At 52.1% G+C, this 11,911-nt stretch overlaps 2 protein-coding genes across 6 annotated transcripts in view; both read left to right on the top strand.

The window, feature by feature from the left end:
* The first annotated feature begins 609 nt into the window (after nt 1–609).
* On the top strand, nt 610–9,836 carry PTAFR (platelet activating factor receptor). 2 transcript variants are annotated; one of them, XM_064634927.1, is made up of 3 exons: nt 610–952; nt 1,697–1,865; nt 6,287–9,836. In XM_064634927.1, the coding sequence occupies exon 3, from the start codon at nt 6,345–6,347 to the stop codon at nt 7,407–7,409; it is 1,065 nt and encodes a 354-aa protein (XP_064490997.1). In that variant the 5' UTR covers nt 610–952; nt 1,697–1,865; nt 6,287–6,344; the 3' UTR covers nt 7,410–9,836. The 2 variants fall into 2 exon arrangements, with proteins under 2 accessions (XP_064490997.1, XP_064490998.1); XM_064634928.1 differs by lacking the exon at nt 610–952 and adding an exon at nt 968–1,056.
* A 1,371-nt stretch (nt 9,837–11,207) lies between these two features.
* The window catches only part of EYA3 (EYA transcriptional coactivator and phosphatase 3), a 56,283-nt gene continuing 55,579 nt past the window's right edge, over nt 11,208–11,911 (top strand). For 3 of the 4 annotated variants that reach the window (XM_064634915.1, XM_064634913.1, XM_064634912.1), the window contains exon 1: nt 11,208–11,332. The gene's annotated coding sequence lies outside the window, so the exon portion shown is untranslated. The remainder of the gene's footprint in view (nt 11,333–11,911) is intronic. The other variant, XM_064634914.1, reaches the window with a different exon arrangement.

The following is an 11,911-nucleotide window of genomic DNA, read 5'->3' as shown; positions in this document are numbered from 1 at the left end:
AAGGGTGACTCCACAGCAGCTCAGGCATGTCCAGCTGTGGTACCAGCTGTGATGTCCATGGACATCTGATTGTTTTGGAGGTCTCCCTGAGCAGACTCTGGAGCAGCAGGACCTGCAGCAATTTGCAGAGCACTTGCACATGTCCTGCCCATCTGGAGCTCACCTGGGGCTGCTGGGGGCTGCCAAGCCCCTGGGTGCATGCCTGGCTCTGCCCCCCTGGGGCACTGTGCTGAAGGGCACGCTGGGTGTTTCCCTCTGTAGTGGCTCTGGGAAAGACCACCTGCACCCTCTAGAGAAGAGCCAAGGAAGAGCTGATCCAGACAAAGAAGCCCAGACTGGTGCTGGGGCTTTGGCTGCCCCTGGCTGGGGACATTCAGTCACCAGCAATGGATGGTGGGTGGGTTCTGGCAGGGTGCCAGCTGCCCCAGTGCTGTGCAGCCCATAACCTCGGGATGCCTGAGGCCAGTGAGCCAAAAGCCAGTGCAGAGCAGCACTGCTGCTGTCCATCTTGGCCCCTCTGTTGGTGCCCCATCTCTTCTGCTGATGAGGAGGTTGCCTATCCCAGCTTGGAACCAGGCATCACTAGCCCAATGATAAAAGTGTGACATGAAGTCACAGAGTCTGTGCAAGCTCCTGGCTCTTGGAGAAGTTTGGCTGGTGTCCTCACTGCTGTGGTTTAGGGCACACAACCCTCAGCCTATCCCTGTGGCTCCCAGGAGACCCACACCACAGGGGTCTCTGGTGTCCTCCCAGCCAGGGCCTTCTGTGGGATGTTTGCCATAGCTGGTGTTTCCTGAGAAGAGCCAGGGGAGCTCTTCCCAACCTTCCCAGAGGAGTTCCTGTGTGGACTGGCCTCTTCTGTCTCTGCTTGGGCCCATGCCCTTCCTCAGTAGCCTTGTGGCAGACTCGGACACCCCTTCGTGCTGGTGATGGACTCTGTGGCTCTGTTGGGGTGTGTTCCACAGCGACCCCGGGCACCAGAGTCTGGGCTCTGGTTCCTGTGGGTGTGTCAGGTGTGAGGTTTTTGCTCTGAGCTCACCTCTGTGCCATGTGCAGGTACAAGAGCACTGTCTGCCTGGAGGGCAGGTTAACCATCCCCATGGGAGCTACAGCCTGGGATTTAGGGATTGGCTGGGACACAGGTGCAGCTTTGCTTGTCACTGGTGCACCCTGAGCACCCCACCAACAGCACCTCCATGCTGAGTGAGCTCCAGGCTGCTACATGTAATGGTGACCATGATGCAAGTATATGGGAAAGATGAGGATCTGCCCTGCTGTGGTGTCCCAGTGTCTGCTGAAAGCCCCTGAGATAAAAGGAGGCTTGTGATGGCTGAAGTCCCTGGGTCTGAGTAGCCCCAACACAATTGTGTTGGGAAATGACTGCTGGGAAATGAGTCTGTCCATGGGATACATGAGTCTCCTTTCTCTTCCTTTCCTGGAAGTTATTAAGTGAAAGCTCTTCTAGCATTCATCTTTTTGGAAGGAAGACGCTCAAATGCTGTCTAATCCCAAATCTAACCAGGGACACTGCCTTTAGAGGAAAATCACAACTTTGCCCTCTTTCATAACCAAAGATACTCTAAGGAAAAAGCCTTAAGGACTCTCCAGACCTTTGCTGTGGTTTGTTGCCTTTCCTCTACAGTTATTTTATTTCTCATTTCCTTTGAGCTGATGTCACACATTTCCTCTTCTCTAGTGACTCTGCAGTCATGCTGCAGTTGCTCCCATTCCGGTGTCCTGTTCTTGAGAGCTGCCTGTGTGCTGACTGTCCAGCCCCAGGGCAGGGAAAATAACCCCTGGGAGTGAAACACCCACCGCTACTCAGGCTGCAGATGGACATATTGTGCTGAATCTTTTCAACCGTGGTAAGCAGAAAATATACTTTATTAGTATTATTCCTCTTGGGATATACTTTATTAGTACTATTCCTCTTGGGATATACTTTTGCTGATGGCATAGCTTGCTTGCAGCCATGAGCCAGTAAATCCTTACTGGGAGAGCATGGTCCATGGGAGAGTCTGTAGACTGGGAGCAGGGCTGGCGGTTGCCCCAGCCATGCTCTGCTGTGCAGCTGGTTCCTTCCATCTCCAGTCCTGCATCAGTGGAGCTGATGGTACAGCCCACCTGGGGTTACTGGCTGGTGCACTGTGGGCAAGGCAGTGGCTTGGGCTGAGGTGTCAGGGGCTTTGACCATGGGGCAGCAGAGGACACGAGCCACAGCCTGCACCCTGCCCGTGGTGCCTGCTCACCCTTCCCCTGGCACGGAGGGTACGAATGTGCTTCAGAGAAAGGGAACTGTTTCAACAGGATAGGCTGAGTGAGAGCCCCTGCACAGTGTTCCAGGGCTCAAGGCATTCACAGGTATGTGGAAGACATGAGCTCAGGTTCCTCAGCCTGAAGAGGGAAGTGGGCATTGAGTAAATTTGGTGGGGAATGATGCCATGTTCCCTTCTAGCTGTGCTTGGTACAACACCTGGCTTGGATCATGAGAAGGGAAGAACACCTCTCTTGTGATTCCCCGGCATTGGCACAGCACAGCCTGCTAATGCAAAGACAGATGAGCTCTACCAGATGCTACTGAGGCCAGATGGCAGTGCCATCTCCCACAGACCACCTTTGGCAGAGATTTCAGCAGACTGAAAGCAGTCATAGAGCATGTCATCCCACTCACCTCTCCAGGTCAGAGTGCAGCCCTGTGGCTCAAGCCCACCTTCAATGCAGGGCTGTGCCATGGAGGGGACATGCAGGTTCACTCTCCCTTCCACCCTGTCTGGTAAACCTGGCAGCTGGTGGGCAGCCTGGAGACCCCACCAGTAAAGTTCACCAGAGTTCCTGGGCAAAGTTTGGAGGCTGCCCTGCCATTGTGCAACACCAGAAATGGGTGGGTGGGTAGTGCCCTGGGGCACTGTCTGAAGGGACTTTGTGAACAGCAGCCGTGCCCACCTATTGGATGTGAACACTCCTCTCCTCCCTCCTCCTCATGAATCCTGCTAGAGAGAAGCATGGGGTTTTTCCCCACTTCTTCTATACTCAGGTCTGGTGCCACCCCAATAGAGCACCTTCCACTGCAAAGATCCCACCCCAAAGCACCAGAACTACTCTGCTGATGTTGCAGATAGTCACAGCAGTGGGTTTATGATGCAGATTTGGAAAAAAAAAAAAGGAGTTCTCTAATGATCTTAGATAATTAGGACTTCTTGGAGTTTTTTTCTAATGTCAGACTAGCATAGCAAACATAACACTCCCCACTAGTTTCTCTTGCTCCTGCACAGTCTCACTGCTTCCCTCAATGTCCATATTTGCCCGGTGCCCTCTTGAGCTGAGATGCAAATCCTCCCACCTGGCACGTGCCCTCATTGGACCTGGTGCCTCAGAGGGTGGCAGAGCTGGACTGAGACACAGACATTGATGCAAGGCCGTGTTGTGACAATTAGCACTTCTCATGCATAGATAAGGGTGTGCAAAATGATCCCTAAGATGACCAGAGGACTTGCCTTGTGTCCTGCATGAACCCAAGGAGAACACTGTGGGCCTCTGCCTGCTCTGAATCCCCTCCACAGGGCAGCAGTGAGTGACATGTTACTCCCCAGGGATGTGCCAGACTGTGAACACCCTGAGGTGTCACAGCCCAGACCATCCTCCTGGCCATCACCACCTGAATCATCTACTGCCCTTTAGAGAGCAGAGGGTTCTCAGCAGGGTGGCAGAGATTGAGGTGAACAAGGACAAATACATGAGTCACCTGAGGCCAACTACCAGTATGGCCATGGCTGCTTGCCAATTCCCATGGACCATGGCTGGAAGATTGAGTTTAAGGACACTCAGCCCCCAGTGCTGCCCAGCATGCAACCGTCTGGGAAGGTCCAAGCCTGTAGTTGTCACATCCTTAGGGGACTTGTGAGGAGTGAGGAGGGACAGACCCCTCAGGAAGATGACTGGTGCCTTCCCGTCCTAACGCCTGGACAGCAGTACCAAGCGCTTGCCGTTTTCTGGAGAAAGGGAGAGCGAGCTTGAGCTTCAACTGACTTCCCCATTTTCAGTGGAAAATTGCAAAAGTCCAAATGTGTAAATGAGGAACAACAGCACATGAGCATACAGGGGGACTTTGCCCACAGAGGGTGGGATGGGAGTTCCTGGCACCGTCTGCTGCTGGGGAGGATCCACAAAGTTCTGAGACAGGAGGGTGCCTGTTCAGGAGCAGCAAGTCTTTGGAGAAAAGCCTGTTGTCCATGGGGCTGGTGGAGTTGAGGCAAGCCCAGTCCAATGAGCAGCACCTAGCACTCCCAGCATAAGTCACACCAGTTTAGGCTTTGTGACTGGTGGTAGAGTTTACTCACTCTCAAGGAAAACCGCCGTGTTCTGCAAATTTGGTTAAAACCCCAGCAAAACCCAAATTTGGTTTAACCCCCAGCTAGGGGGTTAAAACCCCCTAGCCTCACTGGGTGTCTCCCACTGCTCTCCCTGCAGTGGCCACTTGTCTTGCCATGAAGGGACAGAGAGAGAAAAACAAGCAGATCTGCAGGATCATGTCATGGAGAGTCGAGCACCTGCTCAGCATCACACAGGGTGCTGGAGTCAGGAACAGGTTGTGTGTCCTCTAGATGGAAAAGCAGCAGATTGAAGTATACAAGGGATTAGATGGGATTCACGTAAAACTGATACAGGAACATGTACAGTATTGAGGGTCCCTTCCAACTCAGCATATTCTGTGATTCTGTAATTTCGTGACTGAGGATGCAGAAATTTGATACAGCATCATAGAATCATAGAATCATAGAACAGTTTGAGTTGGAAGGGACCTTAAAGCTCATCTCATTCCACCCCTGCCGTGGGCAGGGACACCTTCCACTAGACCAGATTGCTCCAAGGCCCGTCCAACCTGGTCTTGGACACTTCCAGGGATGGACTGACTGATGTGCCCAAACTGTAGGCAAGATGTGAAGAAATCGCTGCTGAGATGGGGACTAGTAATATCAAAATCCTGAAAGTGTCTCTTTAGGGACAGTGTTTGCCAGCAGCCTAACATGGAAGTGCAGAATTGCTGCTGCTGCCCCTGGCATCTGTTGAAGAAACGGGACTGGGGAAGGGAGCCAGGTTTGATGACAACTTGAATTCAAAATGATGATAGAAAACAGCCAAGATTTTAAGTGTGATATCCTAAGGTTAGAACTGACAATGTACCACAAATCATACCTGTTAGGATCAGGGACTCATCTTTTACATCATTCACTGACTACAACAACTGAGAGGTCTGGTGGCCTAGGAAGGGGATGTCGGGTGCCTGCAGTGCCTGAAGCTGAGGAAAGAAACAAGTGTGAGCAGGAAAACGTCAGAAAACAACAAACAGGGGGACTGGAAACTGCCCTACACCCAGCATGTTTGCTGAGGACACAAAGCTGGGACGAGTGGGCAGCCCTGGGCTGCCATTTAGCCAGACCTGGGCAGGCTGGAGAGGAACCTAACAAAGTTCAGCAGTGGCAAGTGCAGGGTCCTGTACTTGGGGAGGAATAACCCTATGTAACAGTACCTGCTGGGGATGATCTGCTGGACAGCAGCTCTGAGAGAAAGACCTGGGGGTCCTGGTGGACTCCTAGGAGCCAGCAGTGTGCCTCATGGCCAGGAAGGCCAATGATGTTCTGGGGTGCATGAGGAAGAGTGTAGCCAGCAGGCTGAGGGAGGTGATCCTGCCCTCTAGTCAGCCCTGGTGAGGCCACATCTGGAGTGCTGTGTCCTGCTCTGGGGCAACCTGCTTTAGCAGGGGTTGGACCAGATGAACTCCAGAGGTCTTTTCCAACTCTAACTATTCTGGGATTCTATGAGACATTTTTACCAGATATTGTTTCATGTCTGAAATTTCTAGTTTAAAATAAACAAGCTAAAAAGTATCAAGAACCATGGCAGGGCGGAGGGGAGGTGTGGGGAGAATGGGACACAGGGATAGGATGAGTCACAGAAAATGTTTGACTATAGTAAAAGATTAAGAAGCTTGAGACAAAACAGAGTAACAGATGATTTGATCTAAGAACTCATGCAAAAAAGTCTTTTGAGATTAGAGGTGAGTGATCTGAGATCTCACTGCAGCAAACAATGCTGGATGAAGACATAGAGGCTCATATGGTGTAGAAATGGGATAAAAGACAGGACCAAGAGGACAGGACAGGTGTCTGTGGCTGGAACCAAGGCATCAGCAGAACTCCCGTGGTCATAGACAACTTAAAATTGAAGGTAGGGGTTGGCTTAGCAATGATGCCAAACAATCAATTTGTTTTATGTCTTCTATTTTTAGGTAAGAAGGAAAGCTATAGCAGGAAACTGTGCTTCAGACGTACCCACTCAGCACCGCAATGTCTGGAAAGGGCAAAGGTGGTGTGGAAGGCAGTGCTGATTCCTTCATTTTGTGCCACATAGACTCTGAGTTTCGCTACAACCTCTTCACTGTTTTCTACAGCATCATTTTCATTCTGGGCTTTGTTGCCAACTGCTACGTTCTCTGGATTTTCAGCCATATTTACCCTACCAAGAAACTCAATGAAATCAAGATATTCATGATAAACCTGACAGTAGCTGACTTGCTTTTCTTGGTTACGATGCCAATGTGGATTGTTTATTACCACCACCGTGGAGACTGGATCATGCCTGAGTTTCTCTGTAATGTGGCTGGCTGTTTATTTTTTGTTAACACTTACTCTTCTGTTGCCTTTCTGATGGTCATCACATACAATCGTTACCAAGCTGTGACTAATCCTATTAAAGCTTCCCAGCTGACCACACAGAGAAGGGGTATCTACCTATCAGCAGCTATCTGGATCATAATAGTGGGCAGCTCTTTGTATTACCTTTTTGACAATAATACTAATCAAGAGGAGATCAACTCGAAGAATTTCACCCGGTGCTTTGAGCGCTATGACACTTCTAGTGGGGTTTCGGCTGTTCTCGCAATTCACGTCATCATCTGCGTCCTCTTCTATATCATTTTCCTTTTTATACTGGGCTGGAACATTGTCATTATCAGGACCCTGTTCTCCAAGTCGGTGCATCCACGGAAGAGCGCTCATGTCAAGCAAAGGGCCCTCTGGATGGTCTGCACAGTGCTGGCTGTGTTCATCATAAGCTTTGTTCCCCATCACATCGTGGACCTGCCCTGGACCCTGACTGTTCTGGAGCAGTGGAAGAAGGAAAACTGTCAGCTGCGCCAACAGCTCAATGATGCTCACCAGGTGACTTTGTGCCTCTTGAGTACAAACTGTGTGTTGGATCCGATCATCTACTGCTTCCTCACCAAGAAGTTCCAGAAGCATCTTTCAGAAAACCTGAAAAGCATGAAAGGGAGTCGCAAGTGCTCCAGACAAACCACGGACACGGTGATTGAGGGCACCATTCACCAAGAGGATGCCATTAGGATTTGTTAGAACCACTAAGCCTGTTCTGATTGCAGATGGAGAGGTGTGAATTGATCACTCATCTTTTCTCAGGAAGAGGCACCAAGGGACAAAACAAAAGATCAGGATTTTACATTTTTTTTTTTCCCATTAGACTGAAGAATGGATGCTCATTTCTTCTATACACACACAATTGGCAGAACTGGAACCTGTGGTTATCTGGCAGGAAAGCACCTTCTGTCTGGGCTGGTGTTCTCATGGGTGCTGAGAACAGCACAATCAATCTGCTTTTATGTAAAAGAAACGTGTCACTGAGCTCTGCAGAGAGCAGCTAGAAGTCAAGTGCACCAGATTTATCCATTGTCCAGACAGAACCGTCCCTGCTCTTCTGCCTGCCCAGCCCTCACAATGGATCCAGTATTAGAACTGTAAGGGACTTCTAAAAGACCTGGAAGAACAGGCTGAGCTGTGAGTGTCATTGGGTGACTTTTCTAAGCAGCTTACATGGTCCTATGAAGAGAGTCTGAGCTGAAGAAGCTCTTGAGTGGCTGGAAGAGACTAGTCCATGGAGTTCCTCAAATGCTGTCAGAGGAAATCTGCACCTCTGATCCCTTCTTACCGACTCACATGGTCTGCTGGGATCCAAACTTTAGAGATGTCTGGGAGTAACTATTATGAACCTTTGCTTCCAGATTTTGAGTCAGTCAAGTTGGGAAGGAAAGGAAGAGAAGTTGGCAGTGCCTCAACACCCCCCCACAGATCAGCATTAGTGCCAAAGGGCACTATGGTCTGCCCTGGCTTCTTGTGTGACAGCAGAACTGGCCAGCCAGTGGTCTCGTGCACTCAGTTTACTAATTCCTGACTGACTGCAGTGTCTGTGGACACACAATCTAGCTTAGGAGACTCCAAATAACCAAAGGTTACTGTCAGCATGGGCATTACGATAAAGAAAAAAAATCTTAAAATTCATTAGTATCTTTGTGCTTATTTATTTAAGTTAGGGTTGTAGCCATTACATTATTCCTTCCCCCAGCCCTTCCAGTTCTGCTGCAAAGAAATGAAGCTGGCTAGTTCTTGATTTCCTACAGCAAGTGAGGTTTTACATCAGGTCATGGCCACTTTCTGAGTAAATCAGTGCTGGGCAGTGGTACAGGACACTTGACAGACACACAATTCACAGGCTCCAACAGCACTGGAGACCCCTCACCCAGGGCTGGCTGCAGTCCATTGGGGCCCGGGGCAAAGTGGTTTTCCACGAGTGCTGAGTTCTGTTACCAGTCATGAGACACTCGGGATTCCTTTTCTAACCCAAATTGCTCAATCTAGCACAGGAAATTGGGCAGAGAAGGGAACTTACTTGTTTTCACAACAGTTTTTGGTTCCCTAAACTACCTAGTCTGTTGATGACAGGAAGGGTGTATCTGACCTGTGACACCAATTATTCCTCTGCTTGACAGTGGCCTTCCCACACCCACCCGAGCACGGCGAAGGTAAGCTCAAGCCTTTCCAAAGACAGGACCAACACTGTACTGCTTTGCTTTTATTCAGTGGAGATATGGGTCCTTCAGTTGTATCCTTTGGAGCTTCTCAGGCAGATTTTGTCCTTTCTTGTGTGAATGAGCAAAAGAACTAATATGTTTATTTTTCTAAGGCCATTGCCAGGGACACCCCTGCATTCCAGGCCCAGTGCCAGACAAAGGAAAGAGTCTGATCACAATGAGAATGCATCTCCCTCCTAGTCCTGGGCTCTGCTCCAGTAATGGCCACCCATAACGAACAACTGCCAGCACCTTGTCCTGTCCCTCAACAACGTTCAGAGATGTGCCCTGAATCTGCAGAGCCAGAGAACACAGCAAGGAAGCAACTTTTGTAATTTAAAAGCCTAAGTCTGACTTGCTGGAGGAATCTGCCTCTGTTTCTGCCTTGCTCTGTTGGCACGTTCTGGCTGAGGAGCTCTGCTGGTGTCAGATGAGGGGACCTCTCCATTGTCCCCCTTGGTCCCTATGCCATAGTGGAGCTCTCATTTCACAGACCCTAAAGCACTGAACCGATGGAATTGCCACTCTTGGAGGAAACGGAAAGGAATTTTACGTGGAGAGCTGGCAAATGAATGATCTTCTTTGGATTCCTGGAAAGTTCGCAGCAGAATTTACAGTTTAGCTCCTCACTGTGGGTATCCACGGGCTTTATTTCACGCCAGGGCAGCGTGGGCTCAGGGAACCAATGTAGACTTGCATCTAAGGAAAAGGGTAAATGGAGGGAAAAGCCCAGAGGTCACTTCAGGAGGAGATGTTGTAGTAATTAATCAGTAACAATGTGCTTCTAAAAACCAGGCTGAGCTGCTACTTCTGTTCCTGGAATTACTTTCATGATTCTACCGCAATGTTGCATTACTCTGCTCTACTTTGCAATTAAATGGATCCTCAAAAGTTCTTTTAAATAAAGTGTGTTCCTCAAGTGTTTTGCCCTTTAACTTTTTCCCACCTTCTCATCTTTCTGTATTTATACTTGAGGGAAAAGCCTTGGTACCACACTGACACAGCTTCAATGTGCCATTTTTTGTGTTTTTTTTTTTTTTTAAATCACCATATGAACTCTTGGGAGAGGTGAAATTAAAGGCTCAGCAAGTTTTTACCTGCTAAAAGGGGAAAGAAATTATTTCAGAGAGGAAACAACTTCTGAAAAACCTGCTAGAGCTCTTCAAAATGAAACCAGACAAAACCCCCTGAACGCTCTGACCTGCACATGAAAAATTTATAGACACACCCCATCGTGTGGCAGTGATGTGACAAACTATTTTTATGTGTTGCGCTTGCACGGCCAGGTTGTGGTAGGGAGGGAGGTGGGGGGGGAGGCTGCTGGGGTGGCTTCTGTAAGAAGCTGCCAGACGCTTTCCCTGTGTCCAATGAGGCCAAAGTCATCTGGCTCCAAGGTGGAACCCGCTGCTGGCCCACACTGAGCCCATCAGTGATGGTGGGAGCAGCCATAATAAGAAGGAAAAACAGTTATTAATTAATAGTTGATAATGAAGGATAATGTCTGTTCTTGCACAGAAGCAACTGGCAGTCAGAGTAAAGAGGAGTGAGAGTGTGCGAGAAACAGCCCTCCAGAGCCCAGCGCCAGCGGGGAAGGAGGTGCTTCATGTGCTGGGGCTGAGGTTCCCCCGCAGCCCGCGGTGCAGAGCGCGGTGAGGCAGCTGTGCCCCTGCAGCCCATGGAGGTCAGTGGGGGTGCAGAGATCCCCCCGCAGCCCGGGAGGAGCCCCACGGAGCAGGGGATGCCCAAAGGAAGCTGTGACAACGCCGGAGCAGGTTCGCTGGCAGGACTTGAGGCGCCGTGGAGGACCCAGACTGGAGCTCCTGTTCCTGAAGGACTGAGCCCGTGGGAAGGACCCGCGCTGGGGAGGGGACAGTGCGAGGAGTCCTGTCCCGGAGCGGGAGGAGCGGCGGGGACAGCGTGTGACGGACTGACCCTGCACCGCCTGGGGCAGGAGGGAGAGAATCGGGAATACAGCTGAGTCCAGGAGGCAGGAAGATGTTTTAGGATTTGGTTTCATTTCTCATTACCCAACTCTCGATTTCTCTGGCGATAAATTAAACCGATTCCCCCAGCCGGGACTTGTTGGCCCGTGCCGGTGCCGGGTGAGGGATCTCTCCTGCCCTGCTCTCGCCCCACGAGCCTTTCGTTCTGTTTTCTTTCTCCTGCCCGGCCGAGGAAGGCGGTGATGGAGCGGCTTCGGGAGTACCCGGACGGGATGAACCCTCCACAGCCGAACACCCCGCGAGAGCCCCATCGCTGGGCCGGTCCTGGGGCCGCAGCGACGGCCCCGACAGGGCCCCGCCCGGGCGGTGACGCCACTGCCGGCGCCGCGCGCTGTTCCGGCGCGGGCGGGAGCGCGGGCCCCGCTGCCATGTCCGCTGCGGGCCCCGGGCCCGGCTCCGGAGCCGCCTCTCGGTAAGAGCCCGCTCGGGCCCCGGGCGCGCAGCCCCCGGCGCTGCTCCCCGGCTCGGGCCGGGACCGGCGGGCCGGGGCCGCTCGGCCGCGGAGGCGCGGGCGGCGGGGCCGACGCGTGTGCTCGGTCTGTGCCTCTGCCCCCGGCGGAGCGCGGCCCGAGGGGCCGGGGCAGGGCCGGTGGCGCGGGGCTGGACCGCGGGCTCGCCGCCCCCGAGCCCGGCGGGGTGTGCCCGGAGCCGGGCAGGAGGGGCGGGGGGCACTGCCCGGCTGCCGGGGCTCGCTCGGGCGCGGAGGAGCGGCCGTAGGGGGCCGGGGATCGGAGGGCCCTGGGACGTGCCCAGGGCTCCCGGGGCGGCCTCACCGGGCACGGCTCACCCGCACCGCCCTGGGGTGGGTTCAGCCGCTCGCGCTGTGCGGGTGAGCCCAAGAGGATGTTTGGGTTGGGCAGTGCCATGGTTAGTTGGGCTTCGCAAGCGAGGTTGGATCCACATCGGCTCTGCTGGATGCTCCTGGTTCTGGGAATGCTGTGCAGAGTTGCTAGAGCTTTTGTGTGCAGCCAGCTCCAGCACAGAATGCCTT

This window comes from Pseudopipra pipra, chromosome 24, assembly GCF_036250125.1.
Source record: "Pseudopipra pipra isolate bDixPip1 chromosome 24, bDixPip1.hap1, whole genome shotgun sequence".
Lineage (NCBI taxonomy): Eukaryota > Metazoa > Chordata > Aves > Passeriformes > Pipridae > Pseudopipra > Pseudopipra pipra.
This window is presented reverse-complemented; position numbering and strand designations above follow the sequence as displayed.

Excerpts from the sequence above, each read along its gene's own strand:
- PTAFR (XM_064634927.1), top strand. The coding sequence starts at position 6,345 with ATGTCTGGAAAGGGCAAAGGTGGTGTGGAAGGCAGTGCTGATTCCTTC.